Source organism: Acipenser ruthenus, chromosome 16 (assembly GCF_902713425.1).
Source record: "Acipenser ruthenus chromosome 16, fAciRut3.2 maternal haplotype, whole genome shotgun sequence".
NCBI lineage: Eukaryota > Metazoa > Chordata > Actinopteri > Acipenseriformes > Acipenseridae > Acipenser > Acipenser ruthenus.
The window spans coordinates 18750525-18776525 of NC_081204.1; the positions used below are offsets into that span (position 1 = coordinate 18750525).

General features: G+C 41.5%; 1 protein-coding gene across 7 annotated transcripts in view; it reads right to left on the reverse strand.

Annotated features, from left to right (window-relative positions):
• Positions 1–2512: 2512 nt before the first annotated feature.
• The window catches only part of LOC117412568 (RAC-gamma serine/threonine-protein kinase-like), a 40912-nt gene continuing 17423 nt past the window's right edge, over positions 2513–26001 (reverse strand). For 3 of the 7 annotated variants that reach the window (XM_058988980.1, XM_058988982.1, XM_058988981.1), the window contains exons 5-14: positions 24401–24563; positions 20562–20693; positions 19893–19958; positions 18094–18162; positions 17305–17427; positions 16527–16655; positions 12744–12958; positions 6069–6156; positions 5483–5585; positions 2513–3620 (exon numbers count right to left, since the gene is read on the reverse strand). In XM_058988980.1, the coding sequence (XP_058844963.1) occupies positions 3538–3620; positions 5483–5585; positions 6069–6156; positions 12744–12958; positions 16527–16655; positions 17305–17427; positions 18094–18162; positions 19893–19958; positions 20562–20693; positions 24401–24563 (1171 nt within the window). In that variant the 3' untranslated portion in view covers positions 2513–3537. Of the gene's footprint in view, positions 3621–5482; positions 5586–6068; positions 6157–12739; positions 12959–16526; positions 16656–17304; positions 17428–18093; positions 18163–19892; positions 19959–20561; positions 20694–24400; positions 24564–26001 lie in introns of those variants that run through there. The other 4 variants (XM_034021044.3, XM_058988984.1, XM_058988983.1 and 1 more) reach the window with 4 other exon arrangements.

Here is a 26001-nt window from a genome sequence, read left to right on the forward strand (position 1 = left end):
TTCGCAGTCACCCTGGACCCCTGCCTCTCTTATTCTCAGCACATCTCCACTCTGGCATGCACTTGCCGATTCTTTCTGAGCAACATCCGAAGAATCCGACCCTTCCTCACCAACTACGCTACCCAGATCCTGGTCCAGGCCCTGGTACTCTCCCGCCTAGACTACTGCAACTCCCTCCTGGCTGGCCTCCCTGCGTCCGCCACCCGTCCGCTCCAGCTCATCCAGAACTCTGCTGCCAGCCTGGTGTTCTCTCTACCTCGCTTCGCCCACGCTACTCCACTACTCCGCTCACTCCACTGGCTCCCGATCACCGCTCACATCCAGTTCAAGACTCTTGTACTAGCCTACAGCTACCTCCAGGCCCTCATCTCTCCCTACACCCCCACTCGACCTCTCTGCTCCGCCTGCACTAGAAGACTGGCTCTACCTCCTCTACGCTCCCCTGCCTCCAGAGCCCGCTCCTTCTCCACCCTTGCTCCGCAGTGGTGGAACGACCTTCCTACAGATGTCAGGACTGCCCAGTCCCTGACCACATTCCGGCGCCTCCTTAAGACTCACCTCTTCAAACAGCACCTGTAGAACTCCTCTGTTTGTATCCTGGGACACTATCACCCTTCATTTAAATGTGCTTTATTTTGCTCTTATCTGCCCCCTATTTTACTGCATTTAATCCTGTACTTCAGAATACTGTAATCTGCCAAGTGTTTAACCTGTAGTATTTTGTATTTAATCATATCCTGATGTAACTATCACTATTTAATCATATCCTGATGTAACTATCACTATTATCTGCTGTATTATTGAATTGTGTTTTGTCACACTGTACTTTGCTTGAACAAAAGTTATTGTATTTCTTGCTCTTATTGTATTACTTGTATTGTAACACTTGAAAATGTATTTGCTTACGATTGTAAGTCGCCCTGGCTAAGGGTGTCTGCTAAGAAATAAATAATAATAATAATAATAATATAGGAGCTGAACTGAGACCAAGACCCCCTCTTCCATGCTGAACTTGCCCTATGATATCACCAATTCGAAGGGCAGCCTTTGCATCCTCCACAGCTTTCTTTGCCGCCCACTTTCTTCCAGTTTTCAACACAGGTGCTGCCTCCCTTACGCATTTGAACACGACTCTACCAATGTCATTTCCAGTCTGACCTTGGTGCACTTAAACTCCTCAGTTAGAGCAGAGACTGGTAGCTGCAGTATTCCTTTAGCATAAAGTCCCACTCTGGTGAGGCAGCATGGAACTCCCAACCATTTCCTGATGTGTGAACTGATTAAAGCTTCCAGCTTCTCTACTGTTGTCAAAGAAACCTCGTACACAGTCAGTGGGACAGCAACCTTGGCAGTAGACCAAACTGAAAAGCACCAGAGTTTTAGTTTGCTTGGTAAAGCGCTGTGGTCTATGCTCTTCAACCCTTCCACTGCTTGTTGTCAAATTTCTCCCACGCAAACTGTGTCCTTTAGATCCCCGTCGTACCATCTTCCAAGACTCTTCACTGGCTTCTCAGATACTGTTGGTATTGCCTCACCATTAACGTAGAACCTTTTATCTACTACTTTACCTCCTTGATTTAGTGGGCTTGAATTGCATTCGTGCCTGTAACGGGGGAGATCGGTGCTGACTATCTGGCGCATGCGTGGAACTGCAGGAAGGGGGCAGCAGCCTCGTAGATCCGCCTGTCAGTCATGGCGATGACACGGAGAGGTGGGGAAGGTTGGCTTTCCCTCTCTCTGAATGGCTGAGAGGCGGGCCTTGGGGGGGATTGCTCAACCCATAAGTACTGCACTTGGTGATGCATTCAGGTGGCCGTGATTGGAAACACAGAGACGCTGGCTGAGGCGGCCAGTGGTTGGAGCGAGCGACCAAAACAGGCAAGCACGGCTGAGGAAGACAGCCAGAAAAAAATAAACAATTTTATTAAAATCTCTTGTTACGTACCCAAGAGGACATGTGTAGTGATAGGGGAACCTTGGCCACCCCAGTGTATAGTGCATAACAGCGCAGGACGGAGATCCCGAGCCGACCGGCTTAGCGGCAGTCGGGGCCCTGCGTAAGCAGCACTTTGTGTTTTGTAGTTTTACTACTGTGTTTTATTTTCCCTTTTCATTTCGCCTTTTGTTTTCATTATTATTTTGAGCACCTGTGAGTGTGGAAGCTTTGGTATTCCTGTGGACCATTATCGGTACTCAGGCCACAGACAACAGCGCCCTCTGCAGGCAATAAGACAAATGTCTAAAATAATAAAACTGGGCACCAGTGCGGTGTTTGCAAATAAAACTTGTCTCCCGTGTGTGTCAGTGAATTACGCACTACCCTTCCACAGTGCCCATTCAATTTCGATTGGTTAATTTGCCCAATAACCGATATTAGTGCAGGCTGCTGTTGAAGCTGACACCCAGGGATCCTTCAAGAAGCTGCTTGATGAGATTCTGAGATTAAACTCTTATGTTCTTATGTAAATAAATAAAATAAATAAATCCTAATGCAAAAAACTGAAACCAAGCCTTTTATCAAAGTGTAATTTTTTTATTAACATTATATTTGACAAACGTCTCCTTTAGGTCTCAATTTCACTCATGGTCTCCATAATGAAGGCTACAGAGTGTGTGTGTGCGTGTGTAATATATATATTTTTTTTAAGGATTGCCAGCTTGTACAGCCCTGTTACAGTTTTAACAAATCAGGTGTTTCAACAATTTTCAAGTCTCAATATTGGAAAAAACTTACAAAATAGTAGCAGAAGCAACACGTACAACAATTCAACATTACAAATAAACACAACCACGGTCAAGACAGGACTCTGCAGTCATCCTCTATAGGGTTTCCCCCTCTATGTTGTGGTCCTTAAAACAAAAAATATTCTTCAGAGTTGAACAAAAAACTGGACAACAACAACAATAATAATAATAAATACACATTTACAATGAACTTAAAGAAAACACAAGAAATGATATTTTGTTCTCTTCTCAAACTCGTGTTTTGTTTAACAGTGCTTTTCCCCATTCTTCCCCTGTCTTGCCAAGGTTGTAAGTGTTTATACATTCTGTGATTGCACTCAGATGAAGAGGAGCTGCCAGCTACACTCGCCAACACACTGGAGGATCAACAGCTGGCATCCAAATCCTTTTCAAATGCTTGACAATTACAAACATTTTTGCATTGTCTAGCAATATGTCTAACAAAAAAGCATAGCTAAATACATCACAAAAAAACAACCGTACCTGCTACAATCAGCACACATCATTACAATATTAAATAAAATACCCCATCGTCAGCGTATGGCCTCGGAGCGACACGACACTGCTCTTTGCGTAACCACCCTCGTCCCTCACGGAAAATAAATAAATAAAATATATAAAAACCAAAAACACCCGATGATCCCCTCCCCCCCGTCAAGAAAAAAAAAACAAATAGAAAAAAACCTGAGAACGCAAGTGCTGAAGCAGTGCTAGGATCTGCTGGTAACGTGGAGGAGCTGTATCCAGCGATCAGCTTGGCTGGGGTGAAGCAGTACTCTTGAAAAAGGATTCCTATTCCCGTCCACTGGCAGAGTAGGAAAACTGGGGGAACTGTGCGAGCCGCCCGTTATCCACACAGTCCATTCCGTCTTCGACTGAGGAGGGGAAACAGCGTGCTAGTTAGAGGAAATCTACCATGTTGTTAGGGAAATAGTGTTTAAAAACAAAGAAGCAGGCTTCCCCAAAAACATAGCGTTACATTTCGCCACGTGCAGACTACAGCCATTTAAATAACGTACCTGTCATTTTTTATTCTCAACTTTTTACACTTTTTACAAAGCTCTCTTCAATATGGCCATTCTAGTGCACTGGGGTTTGAGATCTGTTCTCTAATCACTGGAGGAACAGCGATTAAATACAAATTTAAAATTTTTTTTAAAAACCCCCCCCCCCCCACACACACACACACACACACACACACTCACTAGCAGGTGCTGTGGCTTTTCTGTTCCGTACCACACATCATGGATCGGTGCTGCCGTGTCACCGGTTTCATAATGTGGGCAGTAATCCGGACACACTCAGTGCACTAGAGCGGCCATTGTGAAAAGAGCTTTGCAACCGAGTTTTAGTGCAAAAAGTTGTGAGTGTGTTCACAAAGAAATGACAGACCCGTTGTATTAACATGTGGGGCCATGGAACGTTGTATTTTTCAGAACCCCACTACTTGACTCTAAAGGGCTCTTCACACTATGACGTTAATTCGCTGCGTTTAACGCCTGACGTGTCGCTGTTTTTTTTATTTAGACTTGCGCGTCAAATATCGCAGGCAAGACGGGGGAACGTCTGATTCCAGCAGCGCAGAATATCCTATTCATGATAAGCAACACAAGAAATATGTTGATAAAGAATACAAAACTGAAAATCTGGGGGAAAAAAAATCAGCAAAATCGGAAAGTAAGCACTATGGGTATGTTAAAACAACCGCGCTGTTTTGACTACAGGTTTTTGTTAAATGTTCGGGTGTAGCTTTTAGAAAGTGCATGAGATACTGCGGCCCCATTGTTAAATATAGACTGAACTACAAAACAAAATCACGTGTCTAATTACATCCAGTACACAGCAAATTAAACTGTCTAAAAACGGTTTGTCAATCACGTTAGTATACGTCTATCCCCCCCCCCCCCCCCAAAGTAAACCTCTGTCTGTGCTGTGTGACGTCACATCTGCACTGACACTACCGCCAGCCTGTGTGTATTGTATTTATTTTAAAAAAATCAATCCAGATGCATCTATAAGATTGCGTTTGTTAGTCCTGTCTGTACTTATAATTGTGTTTAAACAATGGTTTGGTTGCCAATAACATTGTTGAGATGATTTGTTCCCAATCCACCCTATCTGAGATGATATAAATCTATACAGTACCATGTATATTCTCTTCAGGTCTTGCACAAGACGCTGGTACTACAGCGTTGCTCATTATTATAGAGGGATTCCGCCTTCTCTCTCTCTCTCCTTTGGAGCAATAACCATGCAGCAGCTTGCAAGCGATCCATGTTGCCTTCAGATTGTATCCAAAATTGAGCACAACAGGGTGGTGATCGTGGCGTTTTCCGTCCAAAAATCGAACCTGTTTCGCTTTTATTTTTATTTCTGTCCGCAGTGAATTTCGCTTTTTTTCCGCAGCGATTACGCTGAAGCATGACAGGTGCTACTCAATTCCTCAAGTTTGATTTTATTTTATTTTTTTACCGCAGAAAATGCAGTGAATAAACGCTGTAGTGTGAACAGCCCTTAACGTACCAGTCCTGGACTTAACAGGGTTTCTTATTTCACTATTTTCTGATTTCTAGAAGTCTAACACAGTATCGTTTAGACTTTCAGTTTGTTTGGTGACATCACCAAGTGTCATAACAGTATCTGTGATTTAAAAGAAAACAGTCCACGTTTCACAACTAAATCACATTGAATTACTTAATACGCAATAAAATGGACTTTTAAAAAAAAGTGGACTTACATTTTTCCGGAGGAGTTATTGCAATCGTCTGAGCTGTAAATTCTTCCTCAAAATACCTTGTGTCTGTCTCGGAGGACACCTGAGGCTTAAAAGGAGGTATAAGCTACAAAAGAGAAGACAGAAGATCTTCCTACTAGAACCCAGGGCTTTACTGTGTTTTATGAAAATGTTCTTCAAGCCTGATATCTGTTACTAGCTGTTGTCTAAATTGCCGTTTCAGGTTTTTCACTCCATCTCATGCGTATGATTGTGTGTTGCACATGCATCCACAATGTCTGGAAGTCACATTCCAGCCTGGCATTTAATGGATTAATCCTGTATTTGCATTGCTTTTTACTGTTTGTGTTTAATGTATTTCACTGTATGTAATGTATTAGGCATTTTCCTCTCTTGTACAGTGCTTTGTGATGTGATCCACTATGAAAGGCGCTATATAAAATAGATTGACTGATTGATTGATTGACTTACCGGACCTGCATGTCTTCCGATAAGCAAACCATGGACCACTATCCCATAATTCTTTACTACTTCTAAAACCTGCTTTTTAAACCTGAGAAATGCTGTTGAGGTGAATTGGTGACCTCACCTTTTTGTCGTACACATCTTGCCAGTGGATTCCAACAAAAAAACTGTGCCGCATGATTTCTTTGGCATCGTCCAGCCCACCGGCAAGTCTAAGAAAAAAAAAAAAAAGGTTTCTAGCCACTGTAATTCAAGGTAGACAATTTAGTTTTGCTCAAATTCTTACACAAACCCCCCCCCAAAAACAGAGCAAGCATCTACGACATTGTTCAAGTAGCAGCTCTCTGCGGTATGAAACGAGTAGGAGAGAACATAATTGTGAACAAAAGACAAACCTTGAAGTGCATCGATTTCTATTTTATTTATTTTTTGTGTAATTCATTCTCCACTCCCTTGCGTAGATCTGCTTTTTAGCTAGTAAAACATGTGCGTTCATGAAAGGGGCCAGAACGTGTACAGAACGCAACAGCATACCTTTCCCCCCTGAATCGTGTGTCCAGCAATGCACCATAACAAACCTAAATCCTTTGCAACTGTAAATTAAGAACTATGAAACTACATAACGTCTCTCGAATGTAAACATCTAACACTTTGTATGTCCAGCTGTTCATCATTGTGATGCAGAGCACACCATTGCCTGATGAAGTTTCTATTTCGTTGTTTGTACCAGTTTTGTAAGGGCGGTTATTAAACTACAGTTGTATAGACACACTGCAGACCGAACAGCTGATTATTACACTCCAGCCATGTGTAAATCTACAGCCAGTCTGCCTGAAAATCCATCTTTAAGCTTCCCTTCAGTGACACTGCTTTTTTGTGCTGTTAGATCACTAAGGCTGTATATCTAAGCCTCTAGACCGGCTGTTCCCAACCTTGGGGTCGCCACGATTAAAAATGGGGTCGCGCACAGACGCTCAGCAGTGTAATCTTATTTTATTTATTTATTTATTTTTCACTTGGCAGGGTGATTGATGTACTATCAACATAACTGCAAATGCGTCGTCAGTCTATTCAACAAACATTTTCAATGAATTGGTTTATTTTTATTAGGGTACAGTACCACGTGTAAGACTGCACATGATTAATACGTACGTTTCCTGTTTATGAAGATGCAACTCTCTCGTATTGCAGTACTTTCACGCAGGGAAGTTGCAACTGCGCCACATGCTTCAAGGTTAAACCAGTGTGTATACAGGCTGGCTGAAATACGTTACAGGACAGAGAGAACCCCAACATGGATGCTTTTCTACGAAAAGTTTCTGCTTCTGGATTTACACGTACTGAAGTGAATGGGGAAGAAAGGTCGCGGTGTGTTTTGTGCCAGGCTGTGTTGTCTGCCGAGAGCATGAAACCTAATAAACTTAAACGTCACCTGAGTTCACAACACAAGGAACATGAAGGAAAGCCAAGATCGCTTTTCGAGTGTTATAAAAAAGAATGGACTTGCCAGAAGTTAATTCAAGAATGCTATGTCCGTGTCAGTGCAGTCACAGAGGGCCTCGTTTGAGGTGAGTTATCGAATTGCTCAGTGCAGGAAACCAATTACTGCTGGAGAAATGTTGGCCTTGCCTGCTGCAATTGACATGGGTCAGAATTATACTTGGGGGGGGGGGGGAAAATGCAGCAAAAAAACTGAAAACGATACCGCTCTCAAACAATACCGTCAAGCGTAGGGTAGAAGCGATTGCTGTGAATCAAGAAGAAACATTCCTTAGCCTATGTGCGCTACATCTGGGAAGGAGACATTTTTGAGGATATACTTTGTCTGCCTCTTTCTAAAAACGAAACGGCACAATAAATGTTTGATGTGCTGCAGGGCTACATACAGGAGAAAAAACTCCCTTGGGATGAATTGGTGGGATTGTGTATTCACAGAGAACAGCCGGCATCAAAGGAACCGAGTAAAGAATTGAACAATGTTTTGCAAAATGTCATTTCGATTGTGAATTTCATCAAGGCTCAGCCACTTCACGCTGGTCTCTTTGCCTAGATGTGCTACGAAATGTGGTCCCAGCACGATGCTCTGCTGTTCCACAACGTGGTTAGGGGGCTCTCAAGGTGAAAAGTTCTTGAACGATTTGTTGAACTCAAAAGACGAGATATGTGCGTATGCAATGGATCACAACAAAGAGGAATTTGTAATCTTTCTGTGCAATAGTGATCCGTTGTGTCTGCTGGCATACCTCAGTGACATCTTTATGAAGCTTAACGATCTAAATCTCAGTCTGCAGGGCAAACATACACACATTCTCATGTTCAGCGACTGCATCGATGGATTTGTGAAGAAAATCGCTTTCTGGGGACAAAAACTCAGGAATAGGAACTACGAGTCGTTCCCTCAGCTCTCTGCCTTCCTGACTGAACACCGGAATGGAGCCTCCGACAAAGGTGAGGACTGCCCATCTCCAACCACTAGAGGAGCGGTTTGGGACGTTCTTTACAAACCTCCAGGACATAGGGCAGCAGTGTGGAGTAGTGGTTAGGGCTTTGGACTCTTGACCGGAGAGTCGTGGGTTCAATCCCAGGTGGAGGACACTGCTGCTGTACCCTTGAGCAAGGTACTTTACCTAGATTGCTCCAGTAAAAACAACAACAACTGTATAAATGGGTAATTGTATGTACAAATAATGTGATATCTTGTAACAATTTTAAGTCGCCCTGGATAAGGGCGTCTGCCAATAAATAAATAATATTAGGACTGGACATTTCTGTGTCAGCCTGATGCAATGAATCTGCCATCCAATGAAGTTGAGCAGCTCATTGAACTGTCCTGCGATCGGAGGATGCGATCTTCATTCTCTCAGCTTGGTATAGTTTTCTTCTGGTTCAGTGTGAACACACACTATCCTGCTCTGTCAACACATGCACTCAAGGTGCCTACGCCTCAACTTATTTCTGTGAAGCAGGATTCAGCACCATAGTTTCCATCAAGACGCGCGATCGCTCAACATTGGACATTACTTCAGAACATAAAGTTTACAAACGAGGGGAGGCCATTCAGCCCATCTTGCTCGTTTGGTTGTTAGTAGCTTATTGAGCCCAGAATCTCATCAAGCAGCTCCTTGAAGGATCCCAGGGTGTCAGCTTCAACAACATTACTGGGGAGTTGGTTCCAGACCCTCACAATTCTGTGTAAAAAAGTGCCTCCTATTTTCTGTTCTGAATGCCCCTTTATCTAATCTCCATTTGTGACCACTGGTCCTTGTTTCTTTTTTCAGGTCAAAAAAGTCCCCTGGGTCGACATTGTCTATACCTTTTAGGATTTTGAATGTTTGAATCAGATCGCCACGTAGTCTTCTTTGTTCAAGACTGAATAGATTCAATTCTTTTAGCCTGTCTGCATACGACATGCCTTTTAAACCCAGGATAATTCTGGTTGCTCTTCTTTGCACTCTTTCTACAGCAGCAATATCCTTTTTGTAACGAGGTGACCAGAACTGAACACAATATTCTAGGTGAGGTCTTACTAATGCATTGTAAAGTTTTAACATTACTTTCCTTGATTTAAATTCAACACTTCTCACAATACAGTATATCCGAGCATCTTGTTGGCCTTTTTTATAGCTTCCCCACATTGTCTAGATGAAGACATTTCTGAGTCAACATAAACTCCTAGGTCTTTTTCATAGATCCCTTCTTCAATTTCAGTATCTCCCATGTTATTTATAATGCACATTTTTATTGCTTGCTGCTGTAAGTGTTTGCCACTTTTTGTGTCGTCTGCAAATTTAACAAGTTTGCTTACTATACCAGAATCTAAGTCATTAATGTAGATTAGGAATAGCAGAGGACCTAATACTAATCCCTGTGGTACACCACTGGTTACCTCGCTCCATTTTAAGGTTTCTTCTATAATCAGTACTTTCTGTTTTCTACATGTTAACCACTCCCTAATCCATGTGCATGCATTTCTTTGAATCCCTACTGCGTTCAGTTTGAGAATTAATCTTTTATGCTGGACTTTGTCAAAAGCTTTCTGGAAATCTAAATAAACCATGTCGTATGCTTTGCAATTATCCATTGTCAATGTTGCATTGTGGCAGGAATGGCTGAGGGTCTGATGTCACGGCAGAGAAGGGACAACAAAATCAAAAAGGTATTGTGCAGTGGCGCGGGCGCCGTTTTATTTAAAGCAACCAAAAATAAATATTTAAACAAAAATAAAACACTTGCTCGCAGAGCAGAAATAAAACAAGTAAACAAAAATAAATCTCGAACACAAAATAAATACGGTCAGGCTGAGCAACTGCCTTCACTGATCTGTACGTTTTAAATAAATGTATCTCCTCTCGCGTATCCTCTTAAACACTCCACCTAAAACACCCACCCCGAGTTGGAGATCTGCAGGCTTTTTATAACAGGTGACCATCTCCCGATTAGCAACAAATTAAATCACCCAATTAATTCGGGAGATGGCCACCTTCTGCACGAGTTTTAATTATTACTCCTGGCAGAGGACGAGCACCGATCTCGCCTCTGCCAGGACACGTTTTAAAAATAAACAAAACAATAACACGGCGCTACGCCGTCATAAATACAATACAATAAAACATACGGCGCTCGCCGACATAAATACAATAATACAATAAATCATAATAAACAAAAACAATACTCTGCACAGGGGCGGAGGGGGAGACCCCGATCTAAAAATAAACAATGTACAGGGCTGCTCGCCCTGTTACATGCATCCTCAAAAAAATCAAGCAGGTTAGTTAGACACGATCTCCCTTTCCTAAAACCATGCTGACTGTCTCCCAGGATATTGTTACCATATAGGTAATTTTCCATTCTAGATCTTATTATAGTTTCCATAAGTTTCCATATAATAGAAGTCAGGCTTATTGGTCTGTAGTTACCTGGTTCGGCTTTGTCTCACTTCAGAGCTGCGGTGTGCCATCTATACCACAAAACCAAACTTCCACAAGCTGTGTCGGGACGCTCAGTTGTTACACTAGTTCAGTTAGTAAAGCTTTTAAATGTGACTGAGAATGAGAATTTGTCATGTTTATCTGCTAAAATAATTCCTACACTAGGTACTGTAATGGCAGTTTAACATTCAGGGCTTTTCTATATCGTTAGAATGTGTAATAAATTTGCCAATGTGATAAACTATATTACTTGAATTTTTCACTGGCATATCATTGTTAAATCTACGATGGCACTTAGTGTTTTTCTTGCTAAACGAAATTGTCATTGAGTATGATGCATTTGTTTTGTGTGTGTGTGTGGTTTGTTTTGCTGTATTTTTAGTGGAAGTTTAGAGAGACGGTTGTATGGAGCAAACATAGCAAAATGAACAGTGAACAGTAATGGCAGTCTAGTCTCCTGTATAATTCCTTTATTATACTATTCTAAATTTAGTAACCATGACATCATGGGGAGCTTAGTGGTATCGCAGCACAATAAATATAATCCACAATTGAAAAACATAAAATAAATGCATTTAATGGCGTTTTTTGTTAGAGTTTCTGTTTAATGTTGTTTTATTATTACAATATTATTTTAAAACATATGTATTTTAATGCCATATTTATGACAAATGCTAATCTTGTCTGCATCAATTTGGGGTCACAATTTCTCCAATGTGTAAATGGGGTCATGCTGAGGAAAAGGTTGGGGAGCTCTGCTCTAGTCTAATCATATGCATTAGTCAGGGGTGTGCGATCGAGTTCAGAAGAAATACCCTGAAGATTTATTTTTTGCCAAACTAACCTTTTGTATTTTTTCATTATGAAAGTGTTGTTTTTAAAAATTGGATTTTATTTATTTATTATTTTTAAATGTAGTACATCGGCAATTATTTTTTGTATCCCAATTTAAAATGGGCAATTATTTTTTTTATGCTCAGCTCACCGCTACCACTCTTGCGCTGACTCGGGAGGGTGAAGATGAACACACACTGTCCTCCGAAGCGTGTGCCATCAGCCGCCCACTTCTTTTCACACTGCAGACTCACCATGCAGCCACCTCAGAGCTACAGCGTCGGAGGACAATGTAGCCATGGGCAGCTTACAGGCAAGCCCGCAGGCGCCCGGCCAGACTACAGGGGGTGCTGGTGCGCAGCGAGCCGAGGACACCCTGGCCGACCTACCCCCCCCACCCCCCCCCCCCATGAGCAGCGCCGCCCCCTGGGAGCTCCCGTCCACAGCAGTGGAATAGCCTGGACTTGAACCGACGACCTCCAGGCTATAGGGGGCGCATCCTGCACTCCACGCAGAGCGCCTTTATCGGATGCACCACTCGGGAGCTAAATTGGATTTTTTTTTATACCATTTTATTTTTACAATGGAAAAGTGACCTACATTTTATTTTTGTAACAATTAGTGTGCGAATCACTCGGGAAAACATTGATTTGTGTTTGCTTGAATTAACATTTCATCAACATAATAGGCTCTGTATTTCTTTTTTATTGTTTTTATGAATATGAAAAAAAAAAAAAAAAAAAAAAAAAAAAGCCGTGTTGCCCTTGGGTTGGATTTATGTTTTGCCTTTCTGCCCCCTAGAACTGCCTTAGTGCCCCTGAATCTTCACACCCAATGAAGGCAGCATTGCCTTGCCCTTCAGGATCTTAACTTCTTGCCCTTTCTGAAACTAAAAATATAAAAGACAAGCAATGAAAATGAAGCTAACGAGTCCATGTACTCAAATTCCTTTTCACCGGTTTTGAAAACGTAACCCAATACAAGTATTGCCTCCTGCTATTTATGCGAGCACATAGCAGAAGCACTAGTTTACTTACCTCGTATTCGGATCTTTTGTGAGGAGCCCGGAAAGTAGAGATTTTGCATCAGAAGAGAGGGCACTTGGGAATTTGATGTCTCCCATAAGAATAAGCTGGAAGAGCTTCTCGCGGTCCTGGTTATAGAAGGGATGTCGTCCACACATCATTTCAAACATGATGATGCCGAAGCCCCACCAGTCCACCGCGCGCCCATAGTCCTTCTCTTCCAGCATCTGCAGCAAGGGAGAAGCCATTCCAATCCAATCATCATATTCTAATACAATGACATCAGTAATGTCCAAGCTTTAACCCAGACCAATCTGAACACATATCGTATGACTTTGAATTACTGCAGCAGCGTTTATTTTAAATTGCTCAGAACAGCTGCAGCGCTTGTTTAAGGGGGGGCAGTAATTAGAAGCGCTATGGTTTTCCAAAGGCGCCATTTTTTATTGCAGTATTTGAGACAGGCGTATATATTAAAAGTTTATTTTTGATACAACTTGAAATCAGGATGGCAAAGTCGTCCTGCAACTTTAAAGTGAAAGCTGTTGAGCTTGCAGATCAGATCAGTGTTTGACTGGGTAAGGACACGTACACCAGTGTAGCGTGGAAAGGGAAATAAACAAACGAGAGAGAAATGTCAACACCGAGGAGGAGGTCGCTTTGATTTTCCCTTTCCTTTCTTACAGCAGTTGCTAAGAATCACAGGGCTGAAGTCTTTAATATACGCTGCGTTTCTTTCTCTTCAGCCAGCAAGACAACAACGCACTCCCGGTCTCCTGATCCAGGCAGGACTTCGGTGAGGAAGGAGTTCATCCCATGGCTCTCCCCTAAACAGCAACGCCACACAGAGCTACAGTGCTATAGAAAGTCTACACCCCCTTTCAAAATGTTCTCCTTTTGTTGCCTTATAGCCTGGAATTAAAATGCATTAATAGTGGTTTTTTTTTTTTTTTTTTTATTTATCTACACATCCTACCCCACAACTTCCAAGTGAAAAAAATATTCTAGAAATTTGTAGAAAATTAAGTAAATAAAAACTGAAATAGCTTGGTTGGATAAGTGTCCATCCCCCTTGTAATAGCAATCCTAAATTAGCTCAGGTGTAACCAATCGCCTTCAAAATCACACACCGTTAAGTGGCCTCCACCTGTGTTAAATTGTAGTGATTCACATGATTTCAGGATAAAATTCAGCAGTTCCTGTAGGTTCCCTCTGCTGGGTAGTGCATTTCAAAGCAAAGACTCAACCATGAGCACCAAGGTGCTTTCAAAAGAACTCCAGGACAAAGTTGTTGAAAGGCACAGATCAGGGGATGGGTATAAAAAAATATCAAAGGCCTTGAATATCCCAGAAGTGGAAGGTGTTTGGCACCACCAAGACCCTGCCTAGATCAGGCCGTCCCTCCAAACTGGATGACCGAGCAAGAAGGAGACCGATCAGAGATCAATGGCAACTTTGCAAGAGCTACAGGCTTTTATGGCCAAGACTGGTCAAAGTGTGCATGTGACAACAATATCCCAAGCACTCCACAAATCTGGCCTGTATGGTAGGGTGGCAAGAAGGAAACCATTACTCAAGAAAGCCCACCTTGAATCCTGTTTGAAGTATGCAAAAAAACACTCAGGAGATTCTGTAGCCATGTGGCAAAAAGTTTTGTGGTCTGATGAAACTAAAATGGAACTTTCTGGCCTAAATGCAAAGCGTTATGTTTGGCACAAACCCAACACAGCGCATCACCTAAATAACACCATCCGTACTGTGAAGCATGGTGGTGGCAGCATCGTGTTATGGGGATGTTTCTCATCGGCAGGGACTGGGGCACTTGTCAGGATAGAAGGGAAAATGAATGGAGCAAAGTACAGAGAAGTCCTTGAGGAAAACCTGCTGCCCTCTGCAAGAAAGCTGAAACTGGGACGGAAGTTCACCTTTCAGCATGACAACGACCCAAAGCACACAGCCAAAGCTACACTGGAGTGGCTAAGGAACAAAAAGGTAAATGTCCTTGAGTGGCCCAGTCAGAGCCCCGACCTAAATCCACTCAAAAATTTGTGGCATGACTTGAAGATTGCTGTCCATCAATGCTCCCCAAGGAACTTGACAGAGCTTGAATTTTGTGAAGAATGGTCAAATCTAGGTGTGCAAAGTTGGTAGAGAACTTTTTTCCCCTTAACAATGTGGAGTATAGTGTGTAGATAAGTGGGAAAAAAATCCTCATTTAAATGCATGAAACTCTCAGGCACTGACACAACAAAATGTAAAAATGTTCAAGGGGGTGCAAACTTTCTATAGACACTGTACACTAGCTTCTGCACCCCATTGACACTCCAACCACCCCCCCCCCCCCCCAACAACTCTCCGAACTTCCTGCCTGGATCAGTATTGTGCAGCGTCACTTATTACCCAAAATACTATGCATACAACCAAAAGAGAAATGCATTTAAGAAACTTAAATAATAAATCATACAGCTCCTGCAACTAAAATGTATTACTTTTCTTGCCAATTCCTAAATGATAGAAAGATATTTTAGTGCTGCTGTATCAGTACATAGCGTTGTGTACCAATTATTTTTTTGGTTTGGGTTTGTGACAAAGCGGCCGAGTGGGAACAGGTGCAGAAGTGATGCAGTGCAGTGCAGACAGAGCCTTGTAATCCAGTTTGGAAAGTGCGCTTTTATTTTTATCCAGGTCTGGTCACCAATAAACAATAATCCCCCGACAATACACAGCAGTGTGTTCTGCACGGGGGTCGACAGCAGTGTGTTCTGCACGGGGGTCGACAGCAGTGTGTTCTGCACGGGGGTCGACAATAATGGGCTTCTACAACCTAAACAATACATATCTGTATACATATTAGTTTGTGACAGTCGTGCTCGTGGTGGGCGATGCAGTTTAGTTTGTGACAGCAGTACAGTGCTGTTCCGGGTAGTGCTGGCTCTTGGCGACAGCTCCGGAATCCTGTTAGCCATCTAGTGATTCCCAAACAAGACGAATTACACAAAGACAAACAAACAAAACACTCCCAATACTTCTCAGTTCACAAACACAAACCAATATGAAGGAACAGATTGCGATACTCCGCCCCCTTTGATGCCGTCACACACGACCCCTTGGTAAACGAGTGCAACCGCCTCTCTAATCTGCGGCTGCCACGTAGTTTCCCTTCCGGGTCAATGCGTTCTTACAACAGAGTCTCGTCTTCATCCAGACTGGCAGACTTCCCGACCCTGGGAAAGAACTGTCAGGCCAACCCGTCCAAGGAACTTTGTTCTCGCTGCTTAGCGCCCTCACAGGTCGGGAGGGAGATTTACAACCAAGAATCATTGTATTTCTGTCACAGGGTTCCATAAACTTTTCAGTAAAATACTTTTGAATAAAAAAAAGCTTCATTATTGCTATCTTACGTATTTGGACGCTATTATATTAAATCCCGCTAATTGTTGGTCATAGCTTACTGGTGGACCGCGGAGCCCGTTGAGATCCTCCACAATGGATCACAGTGTTTGCTGTATTGGCCACCACTGCTCTACATGTTTGATTAATAGCAATAAAAAACATTTTTTTTGTGCAAGTACAAATCACAACACGGGGATACACCTGATGCGACTGCTAAACCAAATTTGTTGGACACATTGAAAAACATTTGCAGAGTTTGGCTCTTAATCCATGGCTCTGAGCACTAAACCACCCTGCCTCCTCTCGTTGGCATGCGACACGTGCGGTTTTCTTTCCTATGTTTCCATGTGGAGAATATGACCTGTTTCAGGAAGTGCAGTCTAATGAACGCCAAGCCCATACCTCTGGAGCCAGATATTCAGGTGTGCCGCAGAACGTCTTCATGGTAGCAGCAGCAGCGATTCCTTCTTTGCAAAGTCCGAAGTCTGTGATTTTGATGTGGCCGTCTTTATCCAGCATTACATTTTCCAGCTGCAATAAAAAGAACCAAAACAAAATAGAATAAATTGACTTTTGCTCTCTTTGCTGTTTAACTTCTCTCCCCCCTCCCTCCTCTCCACCCCTCCATCCCCCCATTAGGTAATGGGAGTGCTAACTGGGGAACGGACACCTGTATTAAAGCAGGCAGAAACCCTTTGGTAGAGCGGCGTTAGGTGACTGGAACTGTGCTTGTTTGCAACGCAGTAGTGAAGGTGAACACCCAGCCTACGTTTGTGTATTGCGCGAGAGTCTTTGTCCCTCGTGCCAATAACCAGCCTTGGCTGTAACGCTGTCGCACCTTGCTTTGCAAAAACTACTAGGAAAAGTTTAACAGCGAAGAACCTTAAGCACTTTTAAAATGGCGTCTTTTGCTACAGAGTTTTGTATTGGGGAAGAGAAAAATCGGTCCTTTTTTGGCGCAGTACAGACATTATCAGGCCAAATCTGAAAGCGCTGGGGTTTGTGTTTCTGCCGTAAAAAAATCTGCCTCCCTCTGAACAGTGCAAGTTTTAATTACACTCACCTCATCCCATGTGGTGAAACAACAACAATTATTACTATTTTAAAAACAGACACACACACACACGCAGCAAAAAAGCTTCCAGATAGCCGATGACTTTTTGTTGCTGGTATTTTTTACCTTGAGATCCCGGTACACAATCTTGCTGGAGTGTAGATAGTCGAGAGCGGAGACTATCTCAGCCCCATAAAAGCGGGTCCGGTCCTCAGAGAACACCCTCTCTCTCGACAAATGGAAGAACAGCTGCAGGGTAAACGGCAGGGGGAAGATTGCAAGAATGACTGATTTAGCTGTTGGATTTCATGGGCTGCTGGAGGTGCAGACTGGTGGAGCTTTGTGAATGCATTTATTTTGCAAAGGGACAGACATTTCACTAATTTCTAGCTGTTCCAGGACTAGCAATGGCTTGTGTTTGCACACTCACGCATATAGACTTCTATACAAAATTCTCAGAAGCTGCGATTAACCAACGTCTCCTTGGCGTGCTCTGACCCCCAGGCACGCTGGCCTTGCACGTCTCACAGGGACAGAACCTGGACGCATTGCCAAGAGCAAGCAATGCAATGTACAGCACAGGGCTGCACAGCTGTTACCGGCACCGCGCTGGTGACTTAACAGCGGGTCTGACACCAGACTGGTTTAGTGGCTTTGGCACTCTTCACAAATAGGGTGGGTATCGGTTCAGCGGTACTGGCTGGTGACTAGCACCAGGGCGGTATTGGGTCAGTACTGGTACCGGTTCAGTAACCTTGGTCCCAGTTTGGGTCAGTGACCTCTGAACCATTTCGCTCTTATTAGGCTCAATATGTTAGTCTTCACTTTGACCCCCCCCCCCCTGAAATATAAATGATAATGAACCCATCTTTTAAATAAAACACACTGTATAAAAGCAGCACTGGTAAGACTCACCTCACCTCCGCTGACATACTCCATCACGAAGCACAACCGATCCTTAGTTTGGAAAGAATACGTCAAAAACTAAAAAAAAAAAAAAAAACCCACACACAACTGATTATGCGTTTCCCTGGCTTACAAAAACGTAAGCGCGGCAGAACCTACCTGCAATCTATAACCACATGTACACCTGCTAGAACTCATACTATGAGAAAGTGTAGTCCTAGGAACACAGGACTACACCTCCCAGAAGCCCACAGGCTGAAAAACCTTAATTTCATTATTATTTGTTCATTGTTTTGGCAGTTGGCATAATTGTAAATTAGGGCAAGCTGCCCACAACTGATACTGTGGAGCACATAAGCCTCACAGTTTGAGCAAGTCGAGGCTGACGTGTCGAAGGAGACAAAGTGGTACTCTGTGTCCGAGCAGTCATTTCTACTGTGTTACTGTGCTGTGTTTATTTTTGTAAACTGTGTGTCTTTGTTATTTGTCAGGTTTAGTCGTCCCACGAGTTTGTCAGGGAACCTGCAAATGTTTAGTTAGTGCTCCAAAAGGAGCTAGATGTTTGTTTTTATTTAGCGCTTTCTTCAAATCTGTGTGTTGGATGGTCATGTTTATTTGTAGAAGGGAAAAGAACCAGAGTGAGCAGAGCCTGTTAGTGAGCTCCTGGTTTACAATACATATCCGTGTGTCACGTCTCTGCTTCTTCCAAGAGAATCACGGTCCACTTGTGAACAAAGGCAGTAATAAAATGCACAACACATACGATTCCTTACAACATAAATCCCAACCGGAAACCTGGAGTTAAAAAGCACATGAACTTCCAGGTGGAGAACGCAATCTGCATGCAGTATATAACAGCAGGACCAGCTGGCTGCCTCGGGGAAACACGCAACTCCTCAACTTTGTGTTTTCAAAACTGCTATAACTTGCTGCTGGGTGCAAACAGGACTATAATTGTATTCTTGTGGAAACAAAGATTTATTTTTATATTAATCCAGCACATCTGAAGAATGAGACCAGCATCATCTTGTTTTAATTTCAGGTGAGATATAAAAAAAAAACTATTTTGCAAAGTGGGATATCGGTTGCAATAACATTGTAAAGAGAATCTTCATTAAATTATACAAAAAGTATATAGTGCACATTATTTTTCTTTTGACAGTACCTTGAATGTACATCTTACTTTTTGCATTGAAATCAAATGGCATGCATTTTTCCTGGCACATAATTCAGTGCAGTCCTGCTTGGATTATCAATATTAAAACACAATACATGGTAACAGATTGTCACAGCAGGCTGTTTTTGTGGTACGGCTGGCACTCTCCACACACATGAAGTCATGAGGTACTGGCAACTCGGTACTTCAGCTGCAGTCAATTACATGTTCCTACTGCAGACACACAACTAGAGTTTAAAACTTACCTTTAGGATAGCAAGCGATGATGTACCAGACAGCAGCAGCAATTCTAATTGCAACTAGTTGTGAAAAAAAAGCCTTTTCCTTCACTCCTTTAATATAAACTGTTTGCTTACTTTCCAGCACTAAAAGTGTTTTAGCACCTTTAACCATGCTTCACAATTGTTTTTCCTAAAACAGGTATGTGTGTTCAGTGTTATTCAACAGCATCTGGAGTGACACATCAGTGGTGAGTTTTAAACAGATGTAGAGTTTGGGCTGTGAATGAATAGCAGTTTTAGTTCACTAAATTCAAACATTCTCTTGGATTGCCACATACATTCAAATCTAGAATAGTACTGCTTTTTTTTTTTGAACACATTTCAAGGAATTTTCTTAAGAAGGTACTTACAGTTAAAAATGGGTGCCTAGTATTTTTTAGCACTCTGTTCTCTGTAATTGTATGAGCCACTTCATCCTAACGGAAAGACCATGCAGAAACAGGACACAAGCAGTTAGTCTGTGTGCAGCTTCATTGTATTTTAAATGCCGAAGATAAAACAGCCTCTTTTTCTGAAATAATCAGTCAAAACAGAATCCGGTATTATTTGTGTTCCATTATCTATATAGCAAATAGTTGCTGCTTTCAAAAAAATTCTAAATAAATGGCAGGTGCAGGATACAATCAAACAACATGGGAAGTGAAAGGTGGCACATTTGGTCACGCCAGACAAACTTTTTTTAGAAAGTCAACATATTGCGGAATTACAGTACTGTATGTACACTACCATCCACAAGAACTGGGACATACGAATCAATCTAGAATTAGGGGTGGTATTACATGTACACCTCTTGCCAATATTAGATAGTAAATATCTAACTGATGCACACTCGCTCTTCAAAAAACAAAACTCTGATTCAAATAATTCAGGTATACCAAGATATTTAGTAAGCAGTTTACTGTGAGCGGTGGTAAAATCTGCTACAAAAGTTTCACATTTACTGCTCTGTGCCAATGCCGATAGCGTATAGTCAGTGCTTGTATTTTCAAATGAAGAATCCTTCAAGCATCAGCACCTACCTTTGCAATAATGACTTCTTTCTTCAGAATCTTCATTGCGTAATGTTTACTGCTTGCCTTCTCCCTGACGAGAACGACTTTACCAAAAGTGCCATTTCCCAGTAATTTTAAGCAGTCAAAATCATTCAATGTCTGATGAAAAGCAAAAAATAAAACTAGTGTCAATACCAGGGGGAAAAACTGGATTACAATCCATGACCTCAGTTTAGTTTGGAGAAAAACTAATTTTGAAAATAATGCGCAATGTAAATAGCTGACAATTTAGCTCATACTCTACATACAGACGTGCTCAAATTTGCTGGTACCCCTCCACAAAAAACGAAGAATGCACAATTTTCTCTGAAATAACTTGAAACTGACAAAAGTAATTGGCATCCACCATTGTTTATTCCATATTTAACCCCTTGCGGTCCATTGTCGGACTGGGTCCGACATTGCAATTATTCCTCACAGGTCCTTTGTCGGACTGGGTCCGACATCATTATAGCAACGCAATAAACGGGTGTTTAGTCGTTTTTTCTCCGGAAAAAGCCGAGAAAACCATTCAATTGCCGAGTGGTAGCGACAGGAGCCGAGACAAGTCGGGGGAAAAAAAAAATTTAAAAAAAAAGGCGTATTTCATGAATAGTCATACATGGTATCAGGTATCAGATAATGGGCGTTCATAGTAAACAAGCTGGCTAAGTGCGTCAGCGCACTGAGACTATCATGGACATTTGCAGAGCTTTTTTCAGATGTTATAGTAATAAAATAATGACTTGGATCGCATTATTGAGGAGTTTGGTGATAAAACGAGTGATCTGGAGATGATCGATCGGTATGTACGACTATTATTATTATTATTATTTATTTCTTACATAGACATACACATTCGCAGTATCCTTCTGTTCAATCTGGGGTCGATTTTCCTCTTGCGGCCGCGCCCAGGGAGGTTGGCTACAGTTCCATGGACCTTAAAACTTCTTAATATTTGCAACTGTTGTCACAGGAACATCAAGCTGCTTGGAGATGGTCTTGTAGCCTTTACCTTTACCATGCTTGTCTATTATTTTCTTTCTGATCTCTTCAGACAACTCTCTCCTTTGCTTTCTCTGGTCCATGTTCAGTGTGGTGCACACAATGATACCAAACAGCACAGTGACTACTTTTCTCCATTTAAATAGGCTGAATGACGGATAACAAGATTGGAGACATGTGTGATACTAATTAAAGAAACTAATTAGTTTGAAATATCACTATAATCCAATTATTTATTATCTTTTCTAAGGGGTACCAACAAATGTGTCCAGGTCATTTTAGAACATCTTTGTAGAATAAGCAATAATTCATCTCTTTTCACAGCTTCTCTGCTTTATTCTATGACATACCAAAGGCATGCAAGTATACATGATAAAATAGCTTTTAATTTCATCACTTTTCAGGAGGAATGAAGCATTATTTCAATGAGCTGTAAGGGTACCAACAAATTTGAGCACGTCTGTATATATCTGCTCCCTATTTTACTGTCTTTAACCCTGTACTTGAGTACTCGAATATGTCAAGTGTCATTTAATCTGTAGTATTTTGTATTTAATTATATCCGGATGTAACTATCACTGACACTGTTATCTGCTCCATTATTGAATCGTATTTTGTCATGCTTGTACTTGCTAGAACCAAAGTCATTGTATTCATCTCGCTCTTAATTGTATTAATACTTGTACTGTGATTCTTGAAATGTATTTTTGTTTACGACTAAGTCGTCCTGGATAAGGGGGTCTGCTAAGAAATAAATAATAATAATACAGTGCCTATAGAAAGTCTGCACCCCCTTGAACTTTGTTCACATTTTGTTGTGTCAGTGCCTCAGAGTTTCATGCATTTAAACGAGGAATTTTACTCCACACTGTTAAGGGGAAAAAAGTTTGAGAAAAAAATCATTAAATACAAAACTGAAAGATCATAATTGGATAAGTCTCCACTCCCTTGAGTTAATACTTGGTGGAAGCACCTTTGGCAGCAATTACAGCTGTGAGTCTGTTGGGATAGGTCTCTACCAACTTTGCACACATAGATTTGGCAATATTTGACCATTCTTCACAAAACTGTTCAACCTCTGTCATGTTCCTTGGGGAGCGTTATTGGACAGTAATCTTCAAGTCATGCCACAGATTTTCGATTGGATTTAGGTCGGGGCTCTGACTGGGCCACTCAAGGACATTTACCTTTTTGTTCCTTAGCCACTCCAGTGTAGCTTTGGCTGTGTGCTTTGGCTCGTTGTCATGCTGAAAGGTGAACTTCCGTCCCAGTTTCAGCTTTCTTGCAGAGGTAGCAGGTTTTCCTCAATGACTTCTCTGTACTTTGCTCCATTCATTTTCCCTTCTATCCTGACAAGTGCCCCAGTCCCTGCCGATGAGAAACATACCTGCCACCACCATGCTTCACAGTAGGGATGGTGTTCTTTGGGTGATGCGCTGTGTTGGGTTTGTGCCAAACATAACACTTAGCATTTAGGCCAAAAAAGTTCAATTTTAGGTTTGTCAGACCACAAATCTTTGCCACATGGCTACAGAATCTCCTAAGTTTTTTTGCATACTTCAAACAGGATTCAAAGTGGGCTTTCTTAAGTAATGGCTTCCTTCTTGCCACCCTACCATACAGGCCATATTTGTGGAGTGTTTGGGATTTTGTTGTCACATGCACACTTTGACCAGTCTTGGTCATAAAAGCCTGTAGCTCTTGCAAAGTTGCCATTGGCCTCTTGGTAGCCTGTCTGATCAGTCTCCTTCTTGCTCGGTCATCCAGTTTGGAGGGACGGCCTGATCTAGGCAGGGTCTTGGTGGTGCCATACACCTTCCACTTCTTAATAGTCGTCTTGACCGCGCTCCAAGGGATATTCAAGGCCTTTGATATTTTTTTTTATACCCATCCCCTGATCCTGAAATCTTGTGAATTAATACAATTTAACACAGGTGGAGGCCACTTAACTTGGTGTGTGATTTTGAAGGCGATTGGTTACACCTGAGCCAATTTAGGATTGCTATTACAAGGGGGGTGGACACTTATACAACCAAGCTATTTCAGTTTTTATTTAATTAATTTTCTACAAATTTCTAGAATATAAATTTCACTTGGAAGTTGTGGGGTAGGATGTGTAGATAAATGAAAAAAAAACCCCACTATTTTAATGCATTTTAATTCCAGGCTATAAGGCAACAAAAGTTGAACATTTTGAAAGGGGGTGTAGACTTTCTATAGGCACTGTATATATCAATATGGGTTCAGTTTCTTGTGTTTCTTTTTCCCCTCACCTTTCAATAAAATAGCTTTAAACCGTTACTACTTACAAATGCTTTTGCACAGTAACAATCTGGGAAACACACAGAAGCACAGGTGGGGTTTTTTCCACATGCTACTTTTTTCTATTTTTGTTCAGGGAGTTAAGAGGTCACTTTGAAACTCCTCTGAGAACAATAACTGATCTCAAAAAGCTAGGAAATATATCGATAGCACTTTTTTTTTTTCTTAGGCAAACACAACAGTAGGAATAAAACAGTTCATCCTGTTAATAGCTTGATTTTTTTGTATTCTGGATACAAGCTTTGATTCTGAAATGTAGGAGTTGGGAGCGATCACAGAGCTAAAGGAAGTGGTGGCTATAGGATTAGGAGTGGAAACTTTTGCTGCAATTCCTCAGCAGAGTGTACTTTTGAAGATGCCACCATGCAGTTTTAAACCATTGGGTCTTGTCTAAAATGTTTGGTTTGATAAGAAGCCTTCAATTCCCCACTGCTGCTGCATGAATTTCCATCCAAACAGCAGCAATGTACAGCATCTCGTGGGAAGCGTCTGCGTGTTACCTTCCGTTTGTGCAGGCCAGTGGAAGTGTCCCTCCCCTCCTCTCCGATGCGGTCTGTCTGGGAGGTGGGACTGCATTTCATCCTCTCGTCTTCCTGTCTCTGGAGACTGTCTGCTACCGTCTGGATAGCCTCTGTCCACTCCTCCCTGAAATACACGGCTCCACTGAACAAAAATGCGTTTCTTAAAGGGTATACAAGGACCTTTTTATTTTATTGCGTTACATGTTCCCATGTGTTGCTACAACTGTTTAAAGTAAGGTGTGTGTATTGTTTTAATTACTTTCTAAACTTTTAAATTGCATTTCCTGCCTCAAGATGGCTTCCCATGTACCCGCATGGACCTCTCAGAACTACATTTCCCATCATACTCCTGGTCACTGGTAAATCTATATGTAATGTCAATGTTTTCATTGGTTATGTACTTTAATCTTTTTATCTTTTCTTAAATTGTAAGTCTCCTTATTTTCTCTATTTTGGCATCAAATTAACTCCTTCAAATCAGGGTTGTTTATTTCTTCTGTTACAGATCACAATCGCGACTTGAGACCCACCAGTCACTTGACAAGTTTGAAATTGCCTCTATTGAATATAGAGCCTCTTAAAACTAAACAGCAGCTGCTATTTTGTAAGGAGATATCTGCAATTTAAAAATGGATGTTTTCTTCAGTTTAAATTCATATACTGTAACAGGGAAAAACAACAACATAAACATATATATTTTAAGGGTTCTTCACATTTTGGTTTACATATGAAAAATCACAAATCAGAATCGTGAAGAACAATTTATAACCATAAATATCACTATAAAAACTTAACTAAGCAATCTGATCTGTGACATCTATTTGTAAGTTTTAGTAATTCAAAAGTTTGAACAGCAACAGGCGTTGTCAAGAAGCATATGTTCTGTTCTCTTTTTACTAAAATGCGTTGTTTGGAAAACGTGACTACCAGAGCTCAGCACATTCAACAGCTAGGGCTGTAACATACAATGCTACACACATACTAGATGCAACAATGCACTTCTGACCCAGGTTTGATCATTTTTGTATAACTTATTTTATTTGGTGTTCAATACCCTGTACTGATGAAGCAAAGAAAGACTCCTCTCACTTTTTAAATGTAGTGGTTGCCAATTTTTATCATTTTCTGCCAATTTAGAATATGGGTAGTTGACGTGGCGTGTTTTTTTTGCTTTCCATGGAGCAAAAAACAATTACAACTTAATTTTATTTTGATTAAAACTGTGTCATATAGTAAAAGGCTTTGTATTTAATCTAAACTATATGAAAAGTTTCAAAATGCAATTTTGGGGGGGAATTTTGAACTAAACATGATCAATGTCCACTGGTGTGACTTATGAAGGGCCGCAAAATTGAAAAACACTGAATTTTAAGATAGAAGTCCACTCTCAAATTCCTGGCATGTCAACACAGAAGTGTATTTATAAGAATGATATTCCTCAAGTCTATACATGACATTTTAAAATAGTTATGATAGGTTATGTGTTGTCTGCAAAGAGAACGTCCCGCGGTGTGACACCATAATGTGATTTTAAATCGTGCATTTACTTGGACACCATTGCGGAGAAGAGGGTCCTTCCT